Genomic DNA, 26,546 nt, shown 5'->3' on the forward strand with positions numbered 1-26,546 from the left:
GTAGGCCATAATTATAAAGTGCAGAGTTGCAGCAAGGAGTTATGTAATCAACTCTCGTGCTACTTATAGGAAGAAATATATAGTTTTTGTTTTTTAATACCTCAAAGTTTGGCATACAGCGAGGCATCATTACGGTATGACGTGTGTTATAATGTTGCAAAAATATTTCAGTCAGACGTTAAAGGTTATGTATAGTAGACTGGGGTAAGATGGGACATATTTTTATTCTATCTTTTGCACTATTTGGTAGTTAACAAATAATATTTGAACAATTTTGTATTTATATCTTCACAAATCTAATAGAGCGTTGTTGATTGTTAAAGCACAATTATGAAACATGTGATTTAGTTGCTAACTGGATCCCATCTTACCCCACAGTAGTGTATGGGAAACATTCTCACAAAGCAGACGTGTCATTATTAATTAAAGCACGTGCTTCTAAAGGCGCTGTGTAATTTTAGAAACATTTTAAAATATTAATACAGGTAAAACAACGGTGACCATCAGGTTAAAACGCTCCGCCGTTTATAATTCGAAACGTTATATAATGCATTGTGGTAGATAACCCATATATGGTGCTTGTGTCTATCTTATGTAATGGGGAGTTAATTGCGCGATGCGCATGTGCGGGTTTATTCCATGGCAACATGGCGGGGTAAAACAGCTGTAATAACAAGAGTGTTCGGTTTCATACACCTCACGCATGCGAATTATCACGTATGCAACTTTGTGGATGTATTTATATACGCATGGTCTATTAAAAATACATGCTTCTTATTACACAAGACCATTTCCGTGATTTTATATATTTTTTATCATAACAATTTGTAATAAAACATTGCACGGGACGAGGGAATACTAGGTTTAGATGGGAAAGATGGGTACGGTTTGTACATAATATCCCATATTTCCGAAGCGTGTTTTTAAAAACAATTATTATATTTTGGAGTCGCGAGAACACGGTTATAAAATTCTGTTATTAAAAGAGAATGAAAACATGGACCATCTAAGTTATTATAGTTGCTATTTAATTTGTAACAAGCGCCGGTTTTTGTTTAAGCATATTAGGCATTTATTATAGTGGGGTGGGGGAAGATGAGACACCTTTTTAATCTATTTTCTCGTTCCATTTGAAAGTAAACAAAGAAGATTTATAAAACTATATTCTCACGACTCTTATAGACCGTTGTTAATTGTTTTAAACACGATCAGAATATTACTTGCTGAAGGTGTCCCGTTTTCCCCGACCTACTACATGTATTCAAATTAAAGTTAAAATGTTTAAAACGTGCGTATGATTCAATGTGTATGCAGTTGTTGCTTTCGTGTTTTCGTTGGTTTGTTTACAAGCATGGTAATTAGGAGCAAACATTTAGGTTGAAGGTGTTTGTACGTAGTCGCACACTTTGCTGTTTTATCCGCCCTGTTGTTTACGAAAGTTTACAAAGGTTTTATTTCATTGCTGGCTTGTTTACTATTACGAGGTCCTTGTTAATGGGCACCATAGATCTTTAGTTCGGTACCATTGTTAATTGATCGCGGCACGACTATGACGTCACCGCTTGCGCGTGCTTAAAGCGCGAGACAATAGCGATAGAGAAAGGAGAATGCGGTCGCAGCGCGCGATTTTAAACGTCGCTTTTTACGAAAAATGCAGAACATAGTTGTCGGTTCGCTGACGAGTAGGAACGCACAGTGCAAGTGCTTTAGTAGAGTGGGAGTGTGTTGTATATGATACAGTATTAAGGCGGGGTTCTAGTTAAAACGGCTTGTTTTCCGCATTATAGAATTCGAAGAAGTTAGCGGTATGCGAAGATATTCAAAACTTTTTATATAACTTGATTTGACTTGGAAGTTAAAGTAACAACGTCTCCCGAATACTAAAACAGCTGAAACGTTTTTTTTTAGTCACAAGGTGTATGAATAGTGCGATTGTAACTACCAATAAGAACAGATATTTTAAATGAAGGCGCAGATATATAAACACTGGGATCTATTCTAATAAGCTTTTCGTTTAACAGGTTTATCAAACACATAAGAATGATTAAAACGAGTAATATTACCTCTGATGTTTCAAACAACGCAAGAAAAATCACTCCAGGGCCGTATCGTGCTACAAAACTATGGAATGAAATCGTTCACCAGTTTCGTGACGGGATGCCATGCCGACGTCATCGGCGTCACCTGAAAATGTACAACTCCTGCTTCCCTGCCAACGACGCCGTCGACTTTTTGCACGAAATTTTGAAAAGCAATCACAATATTGGGAAAGACGTTACACGCCAACAGGTGAATAAAAACACACTGTTTCTTAGTTTAAACAAAAATCGTTGGTTACTCCAATTTAATGTCCACAAATTTTAAGATATTTTTAAAGAACTTTGTTGGGAAAAGGAAAATATTGGTTCTAAAATGAAATTACTTAATTTATTGAGGAAAAACTAATCGGCAGCATAGATTACAGTTTAATAAGTTAAGTTGCATTTAATTGCCTGGTTTAGTTTCCCACCATAAAACCAGTGGTGCATGAAATGATGTAACAATGTAACCCGTCAAGCATTAAATGCACTTCCTACTCAAAGGGGATTAGGAAATTGAAACCAAATGTATATTATTATATAGTAGGGTGGGGAAGATGGGACACCTTTTCATACTATTTTCTCGTCCCATTTGGTAGTAAACAAAGAACATTCAAAGAATTATAAAACCGTATCCTCTCGACTTTCATAGACCATTGTTAATTGTTTAAAACACGATCAGGATATCTGGATATTATGTGCTAATGGTGTCCCATCTTCCCCCACCCTACAATAAATTACAGTTTAGTTTATACGGAAGGCACTTATTACATAATGAAATAAAAAGAGCATAAATAATTTAGACTTTTATGACATATATAATTTACATAAATAATTTATGTTTAATAGTTTGTATACTATTGAGAAGGTATTTATTAATAGTTTGTATACTAGTCTCAAAAATACATTTTTTTGCTAATTAACAAAAACTAAAATAAGGTTGAAGTCATTTTACAATTTACAGCTTTAATTATACATTCCAATCACTATAAGCAAAAAATACTAATTTTTCAAATATTTTTTATTTAAAAATTAAACCTTATTTAAATTTTAGACACTTCAGCTTTTGAGAAAGTTCTTAAAGAACCACATTATTGAAGACATTAACGGCAAATGGGGGAGTGAAAACTTGGTGGATGACAGCCATCTTTATAGGTAAGATCATATATTTGGATAAAATTACTAAATATTTGAGAATATTCGATATGAGTAATGTGTTTAGGAAAACCATAGGAATTAGAATGTATGGGTAACTGAAGTTTGCTTAGTATCTAGAGACAGTATAGCCCTATTAAAAAAACTTGTTATAATTCTCATCCCCGCAGATTTAGTGGCCACTTGATGCCAGCAAACAGACAACCACTTTCAACAGTTAACGAAAACGTCAATCACAACAGAGTTTCAAAAAAATTAAAATCTAAAATAAAAGAACCGAAGAATAAAAAAGAAACAAAAAAACAAGAAAGCGATCGAGGTAATTGTTAAACTTATGACATCATAATGTTCTTTGTTTACTCAACCAATTTTCAAAAGCCTAAATCACCAAAATAGAAATACCAATTAGTTAAATTTTTAAACCCTAAATTTTCACCATATAGAATTTTATTTCCATAAATTGATAAAAAATTAAAATATTTTGCCGGAAATTTTAACATTTAAAATTTTCACCACTGACCATAAATATCTTTTAGAATCAACGTGCAGTTCCGGTTCGTTGACTCCCTCCCCGGCCCGTCGCTTCAGCATGCGTCCTCTACCCCCGGTCCCACAATGCAAAGTTGAGCCCCGAGTTCTAACGGAGCAAGAAGAGGACAAAGTATGGAAAGACATTGTTTTGCAGCGAATTAAGAAATCTATGAATTTAAAGTCACTTGAAAATCTTATGCAAACTCAAGATATTAATGGTAATTATGGGCAAAATTTATTCTTACTAGGCATGGTCCAAAAAGCTATTCCATATGGTTGAGGTTCTATAGCAATGCAAGTGAGGGGACCTGGGATTTAGGCAAGAGTTGGCCTGTTACCCAACACCATAGCGAGTTCTAATACGCTTCAATAATAGTTAACTATAACGATCTCCTAAATTTATAAATGAAAAATATTCGACACTATAAACATAACTTCATTGTTATTAATAGGAAACACCTTATACCTTATGAACATAATTCTTAACTAAATTATTATATCGCAGGTGGGTGGGTTAAACACAATGCCACAAAAGTTGGTAAGAGTGGGGTGGTTCAAGTTTCTATTGATGAAGATCTACCTTACTGGGCTCTAAGTGCAATGACATGTCTCGCTAATTGGCCGAATGGCAAAGACACAGGTAATTAACTAATTAACTAATAATGAATATATGTAACTTATTTATCCTGCGCCAGTCGTTATACCACGGGTTTTCTGTTTCATACACCCCGTGTCCGCTTACAAGTTACCACGTTGTTTTATCTTCGCATAAATATGACATTAAATCCTAAATAAACACACAATATGTTAACATAGATGTTTAAATTAAATTAAACTTGCATTCCAGGCCTTCCCTGCTACAGAGGTTTCGAACATGACGTATTTAAAGCGATTTGTGATTTCTATTGCTACGGGCGTTCTACCACGAAACCAACAAACCAATCAAATCACTCGGACCAACATATCTACTCATCCATAAAAACGAGCGAACCGTTACTTACATATGATCTCTATGAGCTATTCACGAACATCTTATGCATGGCGCGACCGGAAACGAAAGAGGTTGCCATCGAATGTTTACAACTCTGCCTCATGCTGTTACCACCTAGCAACAGAAGGAAACTTCATCTGTTGTTGAGATTGATGGCAAAAGTTTCAGGGAATCCTCATCTTACTAATATGAGCAAGAACATGCCTACAAGGTGATTATATGATCCTATTATGGAATTAAGACTAAGGATGTGTAGATTTTTTTCGCAAAACACTAAGTGCCACTCTAGACCCAATAAAAATAAGATTCTATTCTATAAGGGTGAGGTCTTCAGTGAGACACACCTGAGACCTGAGATGTAGGTCTGTTACTGAAACATCCAGGGGGCTACCAATAATAGAGATTCTATTCTATAAGTGTGAGGTCTTCAGTCAGACACACCTGAGACCATTACCTTAACACCCAGGGTGCTACCATCTAGACCCCACCGAGGTAGTTTATAAACACTCAATAAAATACAATCCATCCCCATACCACTTTCACTAACTAAATACTTATCTTTCCAGGGTGTTGCTTCTCCACACATTCTCACGTCACATTCTCTCCTGCTTTGAAGAGGTTTATCTGGATGAGTTGCTCGCAATGAGACTTGTAACATTTCTTATTGACCACCATAAAGATGTCATGGAGGTGCCAACTGGTTTGGTTGAAAGAGTGAATGAAAAATTGGAAAGATTGAGAAGGCCTGTTATTAGGTGGGTTGTATTATATATATATATATATATGGTGTATCGTATATGTTTATAGGCGCCAACTTTATAAACACAGGGGAGGCAGGAATAGTTGGACACACAATCATGTGAAACAAATCTAACTTATTGATTCCAATGTTTACTGATTAAATGTACTGCAGAAAATCGAAGGTTGGCCTGCCTACCTTAAAATAAAAACACACAGTTTGTTGGTGTTTAAAACACTTCAGGAGCAATTTAACATAAATATCATGTTGCGATTATTCTAACATAGAAACCATATTTCAAATATTTTACATAGAAATCATATTTCAATAATTTTAACATAGAAATCATATTTATAGATACGGAGACGGGGACAACGAAGGCTCGTTCGTTCAATATTCATATTTCCCTGGAACGAACACAAAACTTGCGCACGTTGAAATACTCAGTCGTTCAAAGTCAGTTGAAGCCATCAAGTCACTTACCACGGGCCCACGTGCCAAGTTTAATGATGGGGATGTGAAAGAAAAATCTAAACAGTAAGTTTTTTACTACGATTTATACAAAAAAAGCTATGATTTGTATAAAAAAGAGGTGCAACTAATTTAAAGGTCATTGTTTTGTTAACACCTAATGAGAAATCGTTATAACAAAATAAAATAAACCTTATAAAAAAATAAATACTAGTAACTACCTGTAAAAAAATGAAATGTAAGTTAAATTGTTAAAACAACCTCAATTCTTACATCATAGTTACCATTATGACATCATTAATCTAACCATTATTATTTTACAGTCGAAGATCCGTCACGTTAACCTACACCGAGGAAGAAGCGCAACCGGCCACTAGAGCGCGCCACAGACGTAGCTCAACCATTTCAACGAAGATGTTCAACTTGCGAGCGAAATCGAAAAACCCACTCAAGCCTGCGCAATCTTGCCCAGATATAACAGACCGTCTTACCCCGCCTTCCCCCCCAACGTTGCCACCAAAAACATTTTCGAGTTCGAGTCGGAATATAAAATCTCTTATTAATAAATTGAGGAGAAACAGATCATAATTTTTACACCCCCCTCTCATGCGTAGCTACTTTTACCTACCCACCTCATGCTTAAAAAGTTCCAATTTATTGTGTTTTTTATCAAATACTTCATACTTCAATAATAAGTTGGATCCAAGATTTAGCTTTTTGCCGCAAACTCGGATTTGTTTTCACTCTTGCATTCTCTCTTAAAGCCCTTTGCACTGACCCAACATGTTATAAAAACATTATTCTCATACTTTTGCTACAAGTTGATATGCCTGCGTGACATGCATGTCAAATGTGTTAAATTCAACCAAAATCTGATGTGCGAGCAACAAAGTTGGTCCATCTTCATTCAAATTGTTGATGTATTGTCATTTAACCCGGTAAACCAAGTTACTAATTGGTAATAATCTCAATAATGCTTCTGACAACTTTTATTCGTTGCTTACGCTCTTAAACTTTTTCTTTCTCCCTTTTTTGATGATTTGTCACTAAAACTGACGGACGCGAAATGTTTCTAACCCCTAACACTGTTAACTATTACTGCCATTAAACTATGAAACCTAACCTTTGTGCTCAGTATATTAAGAACAGTTGGTTTATATTTCATGGTGCATATTTCATGATCGAAAATATTGAAGGAAAAAAGCAAAATAATTTACGAAAATTAAAAAATTTCTAGAGTTCGTTTGCGTAAAAAAGTGATGTTTTAGTTTTATATGATAAGACAAAACATCTACACTTGTATAGCACATCAATCATGCATAAATTATATTAAATGTTTTCAAACGGGTTTGAATCACAAGGGATCTAGATCTATTTGCGACAAACCAAAGTTAAGGAAACTCACATTTTACAAATCTACACGTGTTAAAACTTAAAATAAATTATTGTTAATTTGTAAAAATTATACAGCACACTAATTGATTGCTAATAAAATTTATTAACTTTGCGCCACAGTTTAGATAAATCTGACTTGGAAGACGTAAGTTGTCTGAATTAAAATTCTTCTTATAATTTCAATGATCACCGATAATTAAAACTGAAAAAGCCATTCCTGTTCGAAACACCCAATAAAACCCATCATAAAATACTATACGTTATTTATGCAGCAAAATATGGGATCAACAAATACAGCAGACATTTTATACCATTTCATATTAAACAGCTCAACAATAATTAATGAAATAGGTAAAATTTATACATATACACAAAACTGCTTGCAAATAATTAGATCTTGTGGCTGGGAACCATAACTTTAGTAATCTGTGTTTCCACAAAACAGGCAAGCGGTTTGCTAACTTTTGGCTCTTGTAGAAAACAGTTAAATAACATGATCGATTCTTTTAAAAATTATCATAAAACTTACTTTATCTGCATAGACCTAACTTTAGGGTTGCATGGGGTAGACAGTAACACCAAAAATTTTGAAACAGACGGTCCGTTTTTAAGGTAAGACAGATTTTACCCTTTTTTGTTCAGTGTCTATACAAACAAGCAGAGCCAAAGTATATTGCATTCACCACATTAATCAATGAGGTTTCCTATATTTGACAACTATGAGTGTAACTGTATTTTAACAATGTCACTCCAGATTTTAAAAAAAGTCAAAAATACATTTGCTACCCAGCCATGCATGGTTAACATAGCATTGATATATGTTGTTGACAGTAAATAAAATATAAAACACTTAATCCAGGTTGTGATCCCATGTTGGGTTCCTTCTCTCCAGGAAAGCTTTGATACCTTCAGGTCCATCATGCAAACACATGTTTTCGACCATTATGTTTGATGCGTCTCTGTGTTGGGTAAGTTAGAAGCAAAAAAGGGGTGTTTGGGGTGTAGTTGCCATAAAGTAATATTAAAAATAATAGACACATGTTATCTACTAAAATATTACTATAATATTTGATTGTGTATGGAGGTGTAGTAAGGGTTTATAAAAAGAGGTGTAGTAAGTAATACTAAGAATATTACATGGTACTGTTTGAAACCATGTATATTACATGGTACTGTGCACCATTTGAAACACTCGTCAGATTGAGCACAATTGTAATAAATGGGCATGTAATGTGCGATGAAACAGTACATTTATTCGTTTAATTTTTAAATAATATTACTACAGTCATATATTAAACCCCTTGGCTTATCACCCCAGGGATAAACATGAAAGTATCCTAACTCAACAATAAACATGAGGTGTATGAATACACCATGTGTGTCTGGTGTATATGAAGACACCCATGTTATAACTCGACAGTGAACATGAGGTGTATGAATATACCATGTGTGTCTGGTGTATAAGAAGACACCCATGTTATAACTCGACAGTGAGCATGAGGTGTGAAGCCACCATGTATTTCTACCACCAACTTGTCAAACAGTAAAACCTTTAGAACAAATCACTGAATTAAACACTATACTTACTGGTAAGCTGAGTTTCTGTCTTTAACAATTTGTCGATAAAACGTGGACTTTCCCAAAGCAATGACCGACCGACTTTTCTCGCAAATCCCCTCGGCTATCCTCGTTACTTCCGCTTGTAGTTGTTCATGCGGAACCACTCGGCTTACGAGGCCGTTGGATAAAGCTTCTGTTGGTTGAGATTTGGGTTATGTATGTAGTGGTGAGACGGCCTTGGCCAATATTATGTTGTATAGCTATATACCAAATATTGTGTCACACAGACACCCAAAACATTAAACATACAACTTTATTTTACCCATGAACTACAAACACAACATACAAGTAACATTACACCCCACCCAGTGGTGCAACCAGGGGGGTTCGAAAGTCGCAATCCCTTTTTTTTTAAATAATAATTTATAAAAAACAATTGTTTTAAATAAATATTTTTCTTCTAGCTCCACCTCTGCACCCCACACTTACGTTGTGCGCTGATGATTTCGCCAGTTAGCAGCATATCCAAAGCTAACTTTCTTGGAACAGCTCGTGCTAAAGCTACAGCTGGTGTCGAACAAAACAACCCAATGTTTACTCTGGTGGGGAAATGATTGGATTATTTGATTTGTTGCTTTATCTAAACTAAATGTTTTATTCTATATGGGCATAGTTCTGGGGAAAAATATTTAAAGGCAATTGCTTTGGTCCAAGTGGTCACTAATGGGTTGTCCAAATTATCAGCCATACAGAAAAACAATCACCCAGAAAGTTACACACAGTGTATTAGTGGTTTATGAAACGGGACAACCGTGTTTTAACGACTGTCTTTTCCCGCCATGCCAGGATAAATAAGTTACATACATTCACCCATAAAGATGCAGACCACAAAAGGATAAAACAAGCCCCATATATTCAACCCACCCTGGTGTACAGAACGTTGCTTTCTCTGAAGCCACTGCCATATCACATGTTGCTACCAGTTGGCAACCAGCAGCTGTAGCAATGGCCCCGACCTCAGCTATCACAGGCACTGGGATATCTTGAATCAGCTCCATTATATCACTACATATATGGAAGATGTTGGCGTGCTCGGATCGCTTCTTTATAGAAACCTGAGTGGAAAAGTTGAGTTTGTTTTGTGTGGGAATTTGAGTGACTTATCCATGGTTGTCAAAACACAGGTGTTCGGTTTCATATGCCTCGTGCCTGCTTACAAGTTACCACGTATGTAACTTTGTTGGTGATTGTTTTTCTGTATACATGGCAACTTAGACAACCCTGTTTTACAAACACTCTGCTAACAGTTCCAGAATTCCCACAGTCATACAAGTAAACCAACAGTCAATATGTTACATAACTGATATAAACCCTACTTACCAACTCTTTCAAGTCGTGTCCAGCACAAAACGCGGGTCCGTTGGCCGACAACACGATCACCCTCAGATCCAACTCCTTCACATCACGTAAGATATTTTCCCTCAAACTTTCCATCAGTTTCAAGGACATGGCGTTTCTATTGAGAAGAGCAACTTTGTTTAGTTGGATGGTCGGCAAAAGTGTAACACCAGAATTGTATGTCTTTTTGCACAGAACATATTGCTATCTTAAGTTAAATGATGCTCAGTAATCAGAGTTTGCATAATAAAAATATATATATATATTAAAACGCCAAATAGCCGAATTGTAACTTTATATTAATTTCCATAATGCTAAACCATGGAGTATTAATTGTTTGTTTGTATATTAATTGCATATAGTTTTTGCACCAAGATGCATAAATATTTTAAAGGTAAACTAATATTAGTATAATAATAACTTTAAGGTCACCGTTTTGCTGGGTTGTTTAATACAATTCTACGAATCCCATTCTCTTGAGTGCATAATGTAAGTTGATCATTCTTGTTTGAATAACTTCGAGCTAAAATTTGTGGCTGAAATGAAAAAGGTTTTGTTATTATGGTGGTTGATGTTGTTAATGTTGGGGTAATGAGCCAACACTGGTCCAAATCCCAGGTCCCATGGCATGCCTCACTGTAGGACCTCACCCATATAAAATAGAACGTGCATATACAATGTTGGGGTAATGAACCAACTCTGGTCCAAATCCCAGGTCCCATGGCGTGCGTCACTGTAGGACCTCACCCATATAGAATATGGTTTGCAACCACTTAAATTAAAAAAATGGCAATTTTCTTTTAACAAAACATAAATCAAAGCAATACCATTGCATTTATTGCTCTTACCTTGTTAATAAAGCGTCTGAACAACTTTGCAGAAAGCATTGTAATGATAATGTAATACCAATACTAATACAGCAATACTATTGTTTACAATTCAACCGAGTAGCAGAATACAGTGTTTATAGGACGATTTTAAAAAAAAGTCTAACGCTCAATAAAATTGTACAATTATACAACTTAAATGCAACTAATTATTAGCCAGAGTTAATAAACGGGTGTACTAACATAAACAACACGAAAAGGGAAGTTAATTTTACGTAAATATATTGACGTAATGAAGTCAATTAATTAACGTTAAATATATTTTGTAAGTGGTCATGCTAATAATAAGCCCGATCATCGTTACTGTATTCAAAGAAATAAATAAAAAATATTTTAGTTAAATAACCCCAACTTTATGTACGCCATGATATTTCTATGATGTTTTACTAGAGGGAATTACCCGTCGTGGCGGGAAAATATAATTATAACAAATTCCAATATTTTTTAATGAACTCGTTAATTTTTTCTAAGAATGGCTGGAAATTTAAACAAAAGTGATGAAATTATGAAAAGAAATTCCAAACTTGCTGAAGTGATAAAATTGTTGGAAGACAAACGGAAAGAACGAAGAGACGCATTGGAAAGACGGCTGGATGAGGTCATTTCTCATTTGTTTGTTTTTCAACTTATTTTGTCCTCTTAAAAAAATCTGGCGATAGCGCCGCGAAAAATATTTATATGGTAACCTGTGGTTCAAGGCTTGTCGCTGCTACCATTGTGGGCGTATGTGTCCTTGGGCAAGAAACTTAACAGTAGTTGTTACAACCCAGTAGTCACTAATGGCTAATGAGTTGTCTAAAGTGTCTTTCATACATTAAAACAATCAACCACAAAGTTACATGCTTGGTAACAGAACACTAGTGTTATAATGACTGCCATTGCTGTGGGGAAAATAAGTTACATTCATTCATCAATAAATAAACATTACAATAAACTTTCTATTCAACAGGCGAATGCGGAATTATCATCCACAAAGAGCGAATGGTTGAAACAACAAACATTGTATTTATCTGTTCAACATGTGTTGGATCATAATGAGGAGTGTGATGTAAGAACTTGGGTGTTTGTTGCAAACAATTGGATATTTCTGCTGAAAAATTTATTACAGTGGATTAGCCATGCTGTTATGTTAATGCTCTAAAATTTAACAGCCAAAATACATTTTTGTAATGATAAGAATTTAAAAACCTATTTTCACCTAAACCAAGTATAAACCAACATTTTCTCTAGTTAGGGGAAGCCCCTAAAGCTTTTCAAATCGCTCAATGTTTGAATTCCGTCGACGAGGATTCGGCTTTCAATGTTCGGCGTCATGATCTTACTTCTATGTTGGATGATGTTAGTTGGGTTGTAATGTAGCTTATGTATAAATATAGAACAATAGTAAGGAATGTTACTTTTATCCTCCCATGGCGTGGCAACAACAGTCGTTATAACACGGGTTTTCTGTTTCATACACCTCGTGCCCGCTTACAAGTTACCACATATGTAACTTTGTAGGCGATTGTTCTTGTTATTTTTATCAAGATTTCTATGCTCATAAATGTTTAATAACATTTCTATGTCTCCCAGGAGAAACTCGACAAGGCAAAGAAATTACTTTCGCAAAAAGTTGAAATGCACTTGAGCAACACTTGTTTAAATTTAATGAAATTTCATGACCTGCCCAAACTATCAGGTAAACAGGAATTCAGTCTTGGTAATCTTGCTCTTATATATTATATAAGGATTTCTGAATATCTTAAACTAGTTGAATAAAAGTGTAAAAAAAAGACAAAAGCATGGATATGTAAATTATTATTTGTGAAATAAAAGAGAATGAAAACATGTCCCATCTCACCCCAACCTACTATATAGGAATTTATAACTAGCTAAATGCATGTATATTGTACACATACAATATATATATATATATATTATATATTGTATGTGTAAGCAACAATATTGACTTCATTCGAAAACAAACTCACCACCAGAGAATGGCAAAGTATTACACGCACGCGCCTTACAACTCGGAGAAATGGTGAAAAATGAAAAACTTGAATTTGCAAAATTGGATAAATATTCATCTGAACTGGGAGAGAAACTGCTGGACCTTTATGTGGATTATCATCAGGTAAATAAAGAAAATAATAAATAAAAATGTTTTTGAAAAGTAATACTTCAAAAAGTTACATACATTGGTAACTTGTAAGTGTACTTGAGGTGTATAAAACAGAACACCCGTGTTATAACGACTGTTGTTGCCCCGCCACAGGAGGATAAATAAGTTACATACATGGTAACTCGTATGCGGGCACGAGGTGTATGAAACAGAACACCCGTGTTATATCCATTGTCCTTGTCCCGCCATGCGAGGATAAATAAGTTACATACATGGTAACTCGTATGCAGGCACGAGGTGTATGAAACAGAACACCCGTGGTATAACGACTGTCGTTTCCCCGCCATGCGAGGATAAATTATTCATATTTTTTCTTTATTTTTTACCATTTTAAGTACAATTTTTAAAACTAAAAATTCACACACTCACTCACTGGAAGAACTTCCAACAGTCATTGCTTGGGGTATTTTTAAACTTATTACCTACATTATTACATCATAGATATCATGATGTTATCATTATTATTACAGGAGCTTCATAATTGCGTTGACTCACTCACGAAAATATTATCCAAATATACTTTTGATCTTCAACCAAAGAAAAATCAAATAGTGATCAAAGATGCGATGCAAAGTTGCGAAACATTGGCTGCAAAGTTAAAGTAAGATGAGGGTAGATGTGTAGCCAAGTACTATTTTACCCCAACTGTATAATGTATATACGCTGCAAGAATGTATGTAACTTATTTATCCTTGGATGGCAGGACAACGCCAGTCGTTATACCACGGGTGTTCTGTTTCATACACCTCATGCCCGCTTACGAGTTACAACGTATGTAACTTATTTATCCTTGGATGGCAGGACAACGCCAGTCGTTATACCACGGGTGTTCTGTTTTATACACCTCATGCCTGCTTACAAGTTACCACGTATGTAACTTATTTATCCTTGGATGGCAGGACAACGACAGTCGTTAATATACCACGGGTGTTCTGTTTCATACACCTTGTGCCCGCTTACCAGTTACCACATATGTTTCTTTTTTGTGGGTGTTGTGTCCTTAGACAAGACACTTAACGACAATCGCTTCAACCCAGTGATCACTAATGGGTTGTCCAAATTGTCAGCCATACAGAAGAAAAATAGGTTTTATTCTTAACAACTTTTCTTAAATATTTAACTTAACTTTATCTGTCTTTAACTTAAGGTGTACGAGAGTAAAGTTAGTTTGTGAAACTTATTCCCCTCAACGTCTTGAAGCTTTAAGAAAAATACGGTGAGTTATAAGATTGAAACTCCATGCTCATTGTCAAATTAAGACATAGTTTATCATACACCTCATGCTCTCTGTCGAGTTATAACATGTGTGTCTTCTTATACACCAGACACACATGGTGTATTCATACACCTCATGCTCTCTGTCGAGTTATAACATGGGTGTCTTCTTATACACCAGACACACATGGTGTATTCATACACCTCATGCTCACTGTCCAGTTATAACATGGGTGTCTTCTTATACACCAGACACACATAGTGTATTCATACACCTCATGCTCACTGTCGAGTTATAACATGGGTGTCTTCTTATACACCAGACACACATGGTGTATTCATACACCTCATGCTCTCTGTCGAGTTATAACATGGGTGTCTTCTTATACACCAGACACACATGGTGTATTCATACACCTCATGCTCACTGTCCAGTTATAACATGGGTGTCTTCTTATACACCAGACACACATAGTGTATTCATACACCTCATGCTCTCTGTCGAGTTATAACATGGGTATCTTCTTATACACCAGACACACATAGTGTATTCATACACCTCATGCTCTCTGTCGAGTTATAACATGGGTATCTTCTTATACACCAGACACACATGGTGTATTCATACACCTCATGCTCTCTGTCGAGTTATAACATGGGTGTCTTCTTATACACCAGACACACATAGTGTATTCATACACCTCATGCTCACTGTCGAGTTATAACATGGGTGTCTTCTTATACACCAGACACACATGGTGTATTCATACACCTCATGCTCTCTGTCGAGTTATAACATGGGTGTCTTCTTATACACCAGACACACATGGTGTATTCATACACCTCATGCTCACTGTCCAGTTATAACATGGGTGTCTTCTTATACACCAGACACACATAGTGTATTCATACACCTCATGCTCTCTGTCGAGTTATAACATGGGTATCTTCTTATACACCAGACACACATAGTGTATTCATACACCTCATGCTCTCTGTCGAGTTATAACATGGGTATCTTCTTATACACCAGACACACATGGTGTATTCATACACCTCATGCTCTCTGTCGAGTTATAACATGGGTGTCTTCTTATACACCAGACACACATGGTGTATTCATACACCTCATGCTCACTGTCCAGTTATAACATGGGTGTCTTCTTATACACCAGACACACATAGTGTATTCATACACCTCATGCTCACTGTCGAGTTATAACATGGGTGTCTTCTTATACACCAGACACACATGGTGTATTCATACACCTCATGCTCACTGTCGAGTTATAACATGGGTGTCTTCTTATACACCAGACACACATGGTGTATTCATACACCTCATGCTCACTGTCGAGTTATAACATGTGTGTCTTCTTATACACCAGACACACATAGTGTATTCATACACCTCATGCTCACTGTCGAGTTATAACATGTGTGTCTTCTTATACACGGGACACACATGGTGTATTCATACACCTCATGCTCACTGTCCAGTTATAACATGTGTGTCTTCTTATACACCAGACACACATAGTGTATTCATACACCTCATGCTCACTGTCGAGTTATAACATGTGTGTCTTCTTATACACGGGACACACATGGTGTATTCATACACCTCATGCTCACTGTCGAGTTATAACATGGGTGTCTTCTTATACACCGGACACACATGGTGTATTCATACACCTCATGCTCACTGTTGAGTTATAACATGGATGTCTTCTTATACACCAGACACACATGGTGTATTCATACACCTCATGCTCACTGTCCAGTTATAACATGGGTGTCTTCTTATACACCAGACACACATAGTGTATTCATACACCTCATGCTCACTGTCGAGTTATAACATGGGTGTCTTCTTATACACCGGACACACATGGTGTATTCATACACCTCATGCTCACTGTCGAGTTATAACATGGGTGTCTTCTTATACACCGGACACACATGGTGTATTCATACACCTCATGCTCGCTGTCGAGTTATAACATGGGTGTCTTCTTATACACCAGACACACATGGTGTATTCATACACCTCATGCTCACTGTCGAGTTATAACATGGGTGTCTTCTTATACACCAGACACACGTGGTGTATTCATACACCTCATGCTCACTGTCGAGTTATAACATGGGTGTCTTCTTATACACCAGACACACATGGTGTATTCATACATCTCATGCTCACTACCTGAAGACTTACTTGTTCCCACCCACAGTTTGCACCAAGAGGAAACCTCCACCCTCCTCCACACCGAGTTGGAACGAATAAACCTTCGATTGGAAGCTTACAAGAATATGGGAGGAGAGTTTGAAGCGATTGCGCGAAAATATTCGGAAGTCCGATCAGAAATTGATAAAAACCAATCCACTATAGAACAGATCAAGAGATCAATGAAATAAATATTAACTTTTGGCGCTGCAAGAAATAGATGTGATGTTTAAATTTTGTCGCTTTTTTGCATTTTCATTTTTGTAGAAATAAATGTTGTGATTAAATTTGTTGCAGGATTTTCTTCTTTGAAATCTAGCCATGGTTTGAAATCAAGGATCATATACCGTGTACATGTCTGCAAAAGTATAAATAAAGTTAAAAAGTTCTTTTCAAACAAACTCCCAATTGTACTATATTATAAGATATCTATGAACCTCGGACTATATTATAAGATATCTATGAACCTCGGACTATATTATAAGATATCTATGAACCTCGGACTATATTATAAGATATCTATGGACCTCGGACTATATTATAAGATATCTATGGACCTCGGACTATATTATAAGATATCTATAAACATCGGACTATATTATAAGATATCTATGAACCTCGGACTATATTATAAGATATCTATGAACCTCGGACTATATTATAAGATATCTATAAACATCTGACTATATTATAAGATATCTATGAACCTCGGACTATATTATAAGATATCTATGAACCTCAGACTATATTATAAGATATCTATGGACCTCGGACTATATTATAAGATATCTATGGACCTCGGACTATATTATAAGATATCTATGAACCTCGGACTATATTATAAGATATCTATGAACCTCAGACTATATTATAAGATATCTATGAACCTCGGACTATATTATAAGATATCTATGGACCTCGCACTATATTATAAGATATCTATGAACCTCAGACTATATTATAAGATATCTATGAACCTCGGACTATATTATAAGATATCTATGGACCTCGCACTATATTATAAGATATCTATGAACCTCGGACTATATTATAAGATATCTATGAACCTCGGACTATATTATAAGATATCTATGAACCTCGCACTATATTATAAGATATCTATGGACCTCGGACTATATTATAAGATATCTATGAACCTCAGACTATATTATAAACCTCGGATGTAAGACCAGCAATAACGGTTTAATATTTTTTTAATCTCCATATTCAATCTTATGCTTAAGTAATTTTGTGATATAAAGTCTTATATTCAATGTTAAACTATCATGTGTTTGCTTTCTGTGGTTTGGCATAGTTTGTGGTAAAAAGCCCAGAAGTGACTCGCTTATTTATTAAGCACAACAGTTAGACATAAAATTAGTAAATGTACAAAGACCAAAGTTAAAAATATAAAATGATTTTGTAACAAAATATTATGAATATTATTCACTTTTATTAAACTTTTAATTAATATTCCCGTTCCAAGTTTGGTCTCCTAATGTAAATAAGAAAATATTTTGCATTAAAAACATACAAAAAAAGATGGTTATTTGTTAACAAACAACAAAAACAATGTGCTTAAAGTAAAAATTGAGCAAAGAAATATTGAAAAGTGACACAACAAGCCCAAAGTAGAACATGGAGCCCAAAGTACATACATGAAGCTCAAAGCGGACACAACAGACCCGAAATGCACACAGGGAACACAAAATGCACACATGAAGCCTGAAATATACCATGAGGCCCTAAGTGGACACATCAAGCCCAAAGTGCACACATGAAGCCCAAAGTGCACACATGAAGCCCAAAATGCACACAACAAGCCCAAAGTGCACACATAAAGCCCAAAGTGCACACATGAAGCCCAAAGTGCACACATGAAGCCCAAAGTGCACACATGAAGCCCAAAATGCACACAACAAGCCCAAAGTGCACACAACAAGCCCAAAGTGGACACAACAAGCCCCAAAGTGCACACAACAAGCCCCAAAGTGCACACAACAAGCCCAAAGTGCACACATGCCCCAAATGCACACAACAAGCCCCTTACACAGCAGTTCCCCTTTTCTTCTCTTTTGATCTTCTGCACAGCAAACAACAGACTGTGAGTGACATAATGAACGCAAACAACGCAATTCCAACTCCAATAGAAACAGCAATGACTGTTTCAGTCGTCCAGAAATCTGAAATTATAATAAGAACTATCATGTGTCATTCTGTTTTGTTTTAAATTTCAATGTACAGTTTTGAGACTTTCTCCCAATTGTTAATCTGTGGTGCTTTAATCTGGTGCCGTGGCAAAGTGGTTAGCGCCTTAATGCTGCTATTTGTCATTACTCAGGATAAATAACTTACGTATGAGGTAACTCGTAAGCGGGCACGAGGTGTATGAAACAGAACACCCGTGTTATAACGACTGTCGTTGTCCCGCCATGCGAGGATAAATAAGTTACATTTATTCAAGTACAAGCAAATATATTACTTGTATTTGGAGGAAACTCTGTTGGAGTTTTTGTTGTTGTTGTTTTTGTTGTGGGACTTTTGGTTGTAGGCTTTTCTGTTGTCTGACTTTTTGTTGTTGCTGGATTAACAGTTGTTGTACTTTGTGTTTGCTTTGTAGTGTGACCTTTTGTTGTTATTGCTTCTGTTGTTGCAACAGCTAGAATATAAACAGCAACAAATTAAAATTTTATAAAACTAAAAAAAAAATACTTAACATTATATTTAACATTAAATAATTATTATTCATCTCTTCAAAAACAATAGCGAAGATCATATTAAAAAATGGTTAGAGACTCTAGTAGCTTTAAGGTAACCTATAACTTGTAGTATGCTGTTGTATTGGGTAAACTTTAAATGTTTAAAATAAAGAGTATCTAACTAAAAACATTAAAGAATGTTTGAAATATAAAAATACACAACAGTCGTTATAACCTTGGTGTTCTGTTTCATACACCTCGTGACCGCTTAAGAGTTACCACTTATGTAAGTCATTTATCCTCGCATAGTGGGGCAACAACAGTCATTATAACACGGGTGTTCTGTTTCACACACCTCATGCCCGCTTAAGAGTTACCACGTATCTAACTTATTTATCTTCGAATGGTGGGGCAACAACAGTCGTTATATCACGGGCGTTCTGTTTCATACACCTTGTTCTCATTCCTGCTTAGGAGTTACCGTCCTTCTAGCTTATTTTCTCGGGGCACAACACAGGTATTCTGTTTCATACAACTCGTACCCAATTATGATGATTTTTTAATGTATGGCTGACAATTTAGACAACACTTTACCTGGTGGTTGAAACACGTCGTGTATTTCCGTGGGTGAAAGCTCGCGATACCAGACTTTCATTTCATCGATGTCTATGGACAACTTGGTACTTCCAAAGTGGAGGTTGTAGAATGACGGGGTTGTGGAATATGTGTCAATTTTTGACGGGGTGGCGTAGCTTGGTTCGCTACCGTTTATGTAAAACTGTAGAAACGGAATATTATCTAACGGTTATAATTGATTTTTTATCTCTTTAAACAGGATAGCGTAGATTAAATTTAAAAAATAAGGAAAAGTGAATAAAGTGGTGAAAAACTACTTGAGGGGAAGTATTAATTAACAAAGAGTGGCTGCTAAACTAAAAATATCTTGCATTCCGTCATTTGACCCAACAAAAGTAAAGTTTTATAAGTTACTTTTACACCACACTTTGCAGTTCACTTACTTTAACACCGTTTTTAGGTGACCATGTCATTGCTACGTGTGTCCATGTGTTAAGTGGAATCAAGTCACGAGATATTGAAGCTATGTACCTTGTCTCTGCAGGTATGGAGTGTGTTAGAAACTTAGAATAATTATTTATAAACAAAGGGTGAGAGTTTGGGTTTTGCAAATTCATTTTTGTCACTTTTTTCTCTTTTTTTAACAATTTAATTTGTACTTGGATTGTGGCATGCGAGGTACGATAGATAGATATGTACATAACAATAAAGTTTGAAGTATTAACAATAGAGGAGCCATATTTTACAGACTATATATACATACTGATACACACTAATCTATTCTATATGGGTGAGGTTCTACAGGGAGGCATGTCATGGAACCTAAGATTTAGACCAGAGTTGGCCATTACCCCAACATTGTATATGCACATTCTATTCTATATGGGTGAGGTCCTACAGTGAGGCACGCCATGGAACCTGGGATTTAGACCAGAGTTGGCCATTACCCCAACATTGTATATGCACATTCTATTCTATATGGGTGAGGTCCTACAGTGAGGCACGTCATGGGACCTGGGATTTAGACCAGAGTTGGCCCATTACCCCAACATTGTATATGCACATTCTATTCTATATGGGTGAGGTCCTACAGTGAGGCATGTCATGGGACCTGGGATTTAGACCAGAGTTGGCCCATTACTCCAACAATGTATATGCACATTCTATTCTATATGGGTAAGGTCCTACAGTGAGGCATGCCATGGGACCTGGGATTTAGACCAGAGTGGGTCCATTACCCCAACATTGTATATGCACATTCTATTCTATATGGGTGAGGTTCTACAGTGAGGTACGCCATGGGACCTGGGATTTAGACCAGAGTTGGCCCATTACCCCAACATTGTATATGCACATTCTATTCTATATGGGTAAGGTCCTACAGTGAGGCATGCCATGGGACCTGGGATTTAGACCAGAGTGGGTCCATTACCCCAACATTGTATATGCACATTCTATTCTATATGGGTGAGGTCCTACAGTGAGGCATGTCATGGGACCTGGGATTTAGATCAGAGTTGGCCATTACCCCAACATTGTATATGCACATTCTATTCTATATGGGTAAGGTCCTACAGTGAGGTACGCCATGGGACGTGGGGTTTAGGTCAGAGTTGAAACTCACGATTAGCAAATACAACGTGTGCAACATATTCAACCCTATTAGAGTGCGGGTACATCGCGAACCCCGGACCAGTCAGTGGAAAAACATTGGTTGTGAAAGTTGAACCGAATAAGAATGTTGAAGGCCATTCACGAACATATAACCAGTTGGATATGCTGGCACCTGGGGTAGGGTAAAAGGTTACTAAGTTATGTTAAAGAAATTTGCTGAGTCCCGAAAAGTTACTATGTAAACAATCACCCACAAAGTTACACATGTGGTAACTTGCAAGCGGACACAAGGTGTATGAAACATAACTCCTGTGTTATAACAACTGTCGTTGTCCAACCACCAGGGGAAAGTTATTGGGAACTTATTCAAAGTAAGTTCATATGTTCAAGTTATAATTAAATTATAACTAATGGCTTTTAATGAATGAATGAATGAATGTAACTTACTTTATCCTCGCGTGGCCGGAAAACGACAGTCGTTATAACACGGGTTTAACACCTCGTGCCAGCTTACGAGTTGCCATGTGGTTACTTTGTGGGTGATTATTCTTTTTTTTTTTTGGGGATTTTTTCTTTTTTTTTTATGTATGGCTGATAATTTGGACAACCCATTAGTGACCACTGGGTTGAAGCAATCGTCGTTAAGTCTCTTGCCCAAGGACACATACGCCCACAATGGTAGCAGCGACGAGCCTTGAACCCATTACCTAATGGTTACAGGCAGGCGCGCTAACCACTACGCCACGGCGCCGGACAAAAGTTTTTAAACTAGATACAATTGGACTATAATACCAAAGCAAATCAGTTTTCCAAAAAAGAAAGTGCAACTTTCTAAGTAAACACTGTCTTATGTATTTGAAACTCTAAGCATATATATTAATAACTTTATTTGTCTCTTCGATTACGGTAGCACAGATTTAGAAATATTTAAATAAAAAGACAGGATACAGCGACAAAACAACAGTTGTTAAAACAAGCTCACAGTTAAAAACAGATTAGCATTTATTTGGAAGGAAATAAGCGTGATCTCTACCCCTAGCGGACAAACAAGCCTTTTAGGTTTAATTATTATCAAGCTAAACTTATAATACAAATAAGAGTGTGCGTAATAGAAACAACATAATTACCTCCATTACATGACTGGGGTTCAAACATACAATTACGAGCCAGAGTTGGTGAACTCGTCCCAATTCTGACGGAACTTTTGTCAATCCTTAATGCATTTCCATCGTAACCAGGAACCACAGCTGTAATTAATTAATTGTTAATTAAAATTCAATGGGTTAAATTATTGTAGGGTGTTAGTTACGTGTAGTGGTGTAGAATAGATTAAATATGTAATTGTAACTGAGTGTTATACATGGTTAAACGGTCCGTTTGAAAAGTAAACGAGTGTATTTATAACTTTGTTGTGTATTGAGGTAACATTAAGTTTAAGGACACGAATGATTAAATGTAACTTATTAATCCTTGAGTGCAAGGCAATGACAGTCGTTAAAACACGGGTGTTTTGTTTTATACACCTCGTGCCCGCTTACAAGTTGCCACGTATGTAACTTATCTATCCTAACATGGCGGGGTAACAACAGTCGTTATAACAAGAGTGTTTTGTTTACGAGTTACCACGTAAAAGATGCGGACCTTCGTGGATTTTTAACCAAAATGCAACTACGCAACATACTCGTTGTTAGAAAAGCTACGTCCGTATATCAGTGTATAAATAAAGATGCACTATTTTTTAAACAAACGAACAAAAACGCTTTCGAAACTCGTACAGTAGCTTTTATGACGTTTATGCAATATATTTTAAAAAAGCGCGCGATTTTTAAATTGGGAATCCCCAAATCAAGGTATGTTTTACGAACAGCACAGAAATATGGCGGGGACTAGAAAAAAAATAATTAAAATTCCAAATTAAAGTAGCAACAAACTTACGTGTGCCCGTTAAAGTGTTAAGGTCGCCACTCCATAGAGCTTGGTCCCCAATGTCTGGTCTTAAGTCTTTATTCACAACATTGTCCATTGACCAATACAGATCGGGAGATGGGGTCACTGGAAAAGGGACAAAAACCAGTTTTGAATAGATGTAACTGATTTATTTATTGTAACATAGTAGGATAACGACAGTAGTATATAACAAAGGTGTTATGTTTCATACACCTCGTTTTCCGCTTACGAGTTACCACGTATGTAACTTTTTTGAATGATTGTCTTTCTGTATAGCTGACAATTTGGACAAGTCATTAGTGAACTAGGGTTGGAGCAATTGCCGTTCAGTGTCTTGCCTAAGGACACATACGTCCACAATGGTAGACATCTAGTCGGGAGGCAAGCGTCTGTGCTACAGCGCTATTTAACGACAACAACTTTACAGGAGACACATTAGTTTGTGGCGTCTATAGTAGTACGGGGGGAGATGAGACACCTTTAACACGTAATAGCCAAATATCCTGACCAGGTTTTAAACAATTAACAACGGTCTATGGGAGCCGTGAGGATACGGTTTTATAATTCATTGACTGTTCTTTGCTTACTATCAAATGCGACGATAAAATAGGACATCCCATCTTCCCCACCCTACTTTATATAACGAGAGTCTATATTTTACTTTAGTTATAATTGTCTCACCTGCGCTAGCGAAGAAAATCGTCAACACCAGGACTTGAATCATATTTATCTTAAGCATTATGCAACTGAATATTATACGCTCTACTAAAAAGGTGCCTGAAAAAAAATCCTAAAAATTATACACAAGTGATAAGTCGAAATCGCGTGTACGTCTAGCAAATCCACCAATTTTCGTTGCAAAACTTTATCCCTAAAACCCAAAATGCAGCGTAGTTTACGCTTACTATTATGCTTACCAAACGAAAACATCTTAAAATAGTTTTAACCCGTTTTAGAACGGTCTCGCCTAAAAAAACACACAAATTATTTCTTTTGAAGTCCCTTAAGTGAGCACTTTAATACACAAGACTCGAATCGCTGGCGGGCCACGCTAAAGGGTTGGGCTACTTTACCCCAGGCCCCATGACATTAACCGCATATTCTATAGCGACTTGAACCTGAGCCCACTTTAAAATCACAGAGGGCTCAAGTCATGCGTGACCTTTATCGGGAACAACATTTCCGCAAACACGAAAAGATGTTTTTCGGTTTCAGTTTTAGCTTTCTGGTTACAAAAGCAACAAAACAACAGTCGTTAAACACGCTAATGTAAAATTACTTGTCAAATCGTAGCATAAATATACATATGGTAGAGTGGGGAAGACGGGACACCTTTAGCACATAATATTCAAATATCCTGATCGTGTTTTAAACAATTAACAACGATCTATGGGTGACGTGAGGATACGGTTTTATAATTCTTGAAATGTTCTTTCTTTACTACCAAACGGGACGAGGAGATAGAATGAAAAGGTGTCCCATCTTTCCCATCCTACTTGTATATGAATTCATTTATAATGGGAATTGATCTAACACGTCGCGTTTTACCTCTAAACTTTATAATTACATTCTTTCAATTAAAATTAAAAATGCCACGTCATTTCCGTCACTTTAGCTTGCTTCAAACTAACTCTTTTAATTTGAATTGACGACCACACTTCACAAACTTTCTAAACCATGTTTTGTTCTAACTGCTATAGTTTGGTTGCTAAATCCAGTTTGGTGAGACCTTGGTCAAAAATTAACTTCTGGGAAAATAAGCGGCAGTTATAAAGAGTCAAACTAACTTCTGAATTAAATCCACTGCAAATAAGTTGATCATTGGACGTGAATTGCTAACAAAGCCAGTTCTATTCACTGCCACTGTGGCAATATATACGTTGTGGTTTCAATCAAAGCCGTTCATACGAGAAATATTGAATTGGCAACCCTATAGTAACGGGTGATGTGGTTAGTACGCCTATAGTTCTTATATATATATATATAGTAGGATGGGGTGAGTTGGGACACCTTTTAACTCTATTTCTCGTCCAATGTAGTAGTAAACAAGAAACGTTTAAAGAATTATAAAACTATATGCCCATGACTCTCATAGACCGTTGTTAATTGTTTAAAACACGATCAGGATATTTGGATATTATGTACCAAAGGTGTCCCATCTTTTCCCACCCTATTATATATATAGTCTACAAGTCTACGTATATAATACTAGCGTTGCCAATGTGGTCTGCTCAGTGCACAAAATTGTTCAATATGTCCGTAATTTTAAGCCTGTTACGTATTCCTGTCCTGTGTACTCAGTAGGCTATGCGTAGCCATATATAAAGCACCTAGTATAGATGCGTTGATTAAAAACGTTTAAAATAAGGCTCAAACGCGATAAATAATTGTCTTAATTGCTGGTTTGTAAGTATGGCGCAGCAAAGGAGTTATGTTGTAAGACACACTGACAGACTACAAACCTCTCCAACTTGTATTCGTATAGCACTATTTAAAGTATATCGCATTGAACATTAAAACAATGTAATTTTAAAAAAAAGTAACTTGACTGCAAGGGCTCATAACCTTCAAATATAAGTTCGTCAGTTTTCAATAAAGAAACGCGCTTTCAATCACTGAAAATATTGCCTGACGCTCAATCGTTAGCTAGAAGATTGCAACAGCATTCACTTAAACGCAGTAACCAAAAAAAAAACGAAAAGCGATCAATCAGTGAAACACACTGACCTAAAGCATTGCCTAAACCTCAATCGATGTGAAACTAAGATCGCCAATGACGCTTGACATGCTGTTAAAGGGACCACGTCAATCAACCGGATCGAGGAACCTTCACTACATCTGAATGTCATAGTCAAGTAGTTTCACCGCATGCCCCTTAGTTCACTCTGTCTGTCTGTGG

General features: G+C 36.3%; 4 protein-coding genes across 5 annotated transcripts; 2 read left to right on the forward strand and 2 right to left on the reverse strand.

The window, feature by feature from the left end:
- The first annotated feature begins 865 nt into the window (after window positions 1-865).
- Window positions 866-7,087, forward strand: LOC149740920 (DEP domain-containing protein 1B-like). Its single transcript, XM_089872353.1, has 9 exons — window positions 866-2,289; window positions 3,133-3,233; window positions 3,404-3,552; window positions 3,770-3,982; window positions 4,270-4,404; window positions 4,612-4,966; window positions 5,322-5,510; window positions 5,852-6,031; window positions 6,289-7,087. The coding sequence occupies exons 1-9, from the start codon at window positions 2,041-2,043 to the stop codon at window positions 6,551-6,553; spliced, it is 1,836 nt and encodes a 611-aa protein (XP_089728479.1). The 5' UTR covers window positions 866-2,040; the 3' UTR covers window positions 6,554-7,087.
- A 15-nt stretch (window positions 7,088-7,102) lies between these two features.
- On the reverse strand, window positions 7,103-11,384 carry LOC149740921 (enoyl-CoA hydratase domain-containing protein 3, mitochondrial-like). Its single transcript, XM_089872372.1, has 7 exons — window positions 11,167-11,384; window positions 10,751-10,854; window positions 10,301-10,436; window positions 9,845-10,035; window positions 9,410-9,519; window positions 8,948-9,113; window positions 7,103-8,319 (listed from the first exon to the last, which is right to left on the reverse strand). The coding sequence occupies exons 1-7, from the start codon at window positions 11,203-11,205 to the stop codon at window positions 8,211-8,213; spliced, it is 855 nt and encodes a 284-aa protein (XP_089728498.1). The 5' UTR covers window positions 11,206-11,384; the 3' UTR covers window positions 7,103-8,210.
- A 208-nt stretch (window positions 11,385-11,592) lies between these two features.
- LOC149740922 (HAUS augmin-like complex subunit 4) lies at window positions 11,593-17,098 on the forward strand. The gene is made up of 8 exons (XM_089872366.1): window positions 11,593-11,803; window positions 12,155-12,253; window positions 12,436-12,543; window positions 12,778-12,883; window positions 13,182-13,321; window positions 13,840-13,970; window positions 14,517-14,585; window positions 16,819-17,098. The coding sequence occupies exons 1-8, from the start codon at window positions 11,678-11,680 to the stop codon at window positions 17,000-17,002; spliced, it is 963 nt and encodes a 320-aa protein (XP_089728492.1). The 5' UTR covers window positions 11,593-11,677; the 3' UTR covers window positions 17,003-17,098.
- A 1,028-nt stretch (window positions 17,099-18,126) lies between these two features.
- Window positions 18,127-25,102, reverse strand: LOC149740923 (uncharacterized). 2 transcript variants are annotated; one of them, XM_089872364.1, is made up of 9 exons: window positions 24,329-25,102; window positions 23,636-23,752; window positions 22,828-22,947; window positions 21,711-21,872; window positions 20,530-20,624; window positions 20,105-20,288; window positions 19,294-19,470; window positions 18,841-18,994; window positions 18,127-18,761 (listed from the first exon to the last, which is right to left on the reverse strand). In XM_089872364.1, exons 1-8 carry the CDS (start codon window positions 24,384-24,386, stop codon window positions 18,858-18,860), a joined length of 1,050 nt encoding a protein of 349 aa, XP_089728490.1. In that variant the 5' UTR covers window positions 24,387-25,102; the 3' UTR covers window positions 18,127-18,761; window positions 18,841-18,857. The 2 variants fall into 2 exon arrangements, with proteins under 2 accessions (XP_089728490.1, XP_089728489.1); XM_089872363.1 differs by having other exon boundaries at window positions 18,127-18,994; window positions 24,329-25,094.
- Window positions 25,103-26,546: the final 1,444 nt, after the last annotated feature.

The sequence above is a fragment of the Ciona robusta genome, chromosome 2, assembly GCF_009617815.1.
Source record: "Ciona robusta chromosome 2, ASM961781v2".
Classification (NCBI taxonomy): domain Eukaryota; kingdom Metazoa; phylum Chordata; class Ascidiacea; order Phlebobranchia; family Cionidae; genus Ciona; species Ciona robusta.

What these genes read in the sequence shown, in the direction of transcription:
- LOC149740920 (XM_089872353.1), top strand. Translation starts at nt 2,041, where the DNA reads ATGATTAAAACGAGTAATATTACCTCTGATGTTTCAAACAACGCAAGA. An exon ending in GCAAACTCAAGATATTAATG is followed by an intron (nt 3,983 to 4,269) that starts GTAATTATGGGC and finishes ATTATATCGCAG; the next exon opens with GTGGGTGGGTTAAACACAAT. An exon ending in GTGAAAGAAAAATCTAAACA is followed by an intron (nt 6,032 to 6,288) that starts GTAAGTTTTTTA and finishes ATTATTTTACAG; the next exon opens with TCGAAGATCCGTCACGTTAA.
- LOC149740921 (XM_089872372.1), bottom strand. Translation starts at nt 11,205, where the DNA reads ATGCTTTCTGCAAAGTTGTTCAGACGCTTTATTAACAAG. An exon ending in TCAGACGCTTTATTAACAAG is followed by an intron (nt 10,855 to 11,166) that starts GTAAGAGCAATA and finishes TTTTCATTTCAG; the next exon opens with CCACAAATTTTAGCTCGAAG. An exon ending in GACAGAAACTCAGCTTACCA is followed by an intron (nt 8,320 to 8,947) that starts GTAAGTATAGTG and finishes TACCCAACACAG; the next exon opens with AGACGCATCAAACATAATGG.
- LOC149740922 (XM_089872366.1), top strand. Translation starts at nt 11,678, where the DNA reads ATGGCTGGAAATTTAAACAAAAGTGATGAAATTATGAAAAGAAATTCC. An exon ending in TGGAAAGACGGCTGGATGAG is followed by an intron (nt 11,804 to 12,154) that starts GTCATTTCTCAT and finishes TCTATTCAACAG; the next exon opens with GCGAATGCGGAATTATCATC. An exon ending in ACATTGGCTGCAAAGTTAAA is followed by an intron (nt 13,971 to 14,516) that starts GTAAGATGAGGG and finishes CTTTAACTTAAG; the next exon opens with GTGTACGAGAGTAAAGTTAG.
- LOC149740923 (XM_089872364.1), bottom strand. Translation starts at nt 24,386, where the DNA reads ATGCTTAAGATAAATATGATTCAAGTCCTGGTGTTGACGATTTTCTTC. An exon ending in CACCTAAAAACGGTGTTAAA is followed by an intron (nt 20,289 to 20,529) that starts GTAAGTGAACTG and finishes CCGTTTCTACAG; the next exon opens with TTTTACATAAACGGTAGCGA. An exon ending in AGAGTTTCCTCCAAATACAA is followed by an intron (nt 18,995 to 19,293) that starts GTAATATATTTG and finishes TTATAATTTCAG; the next exon opens with ATTTCTGGACGACTGAAACA.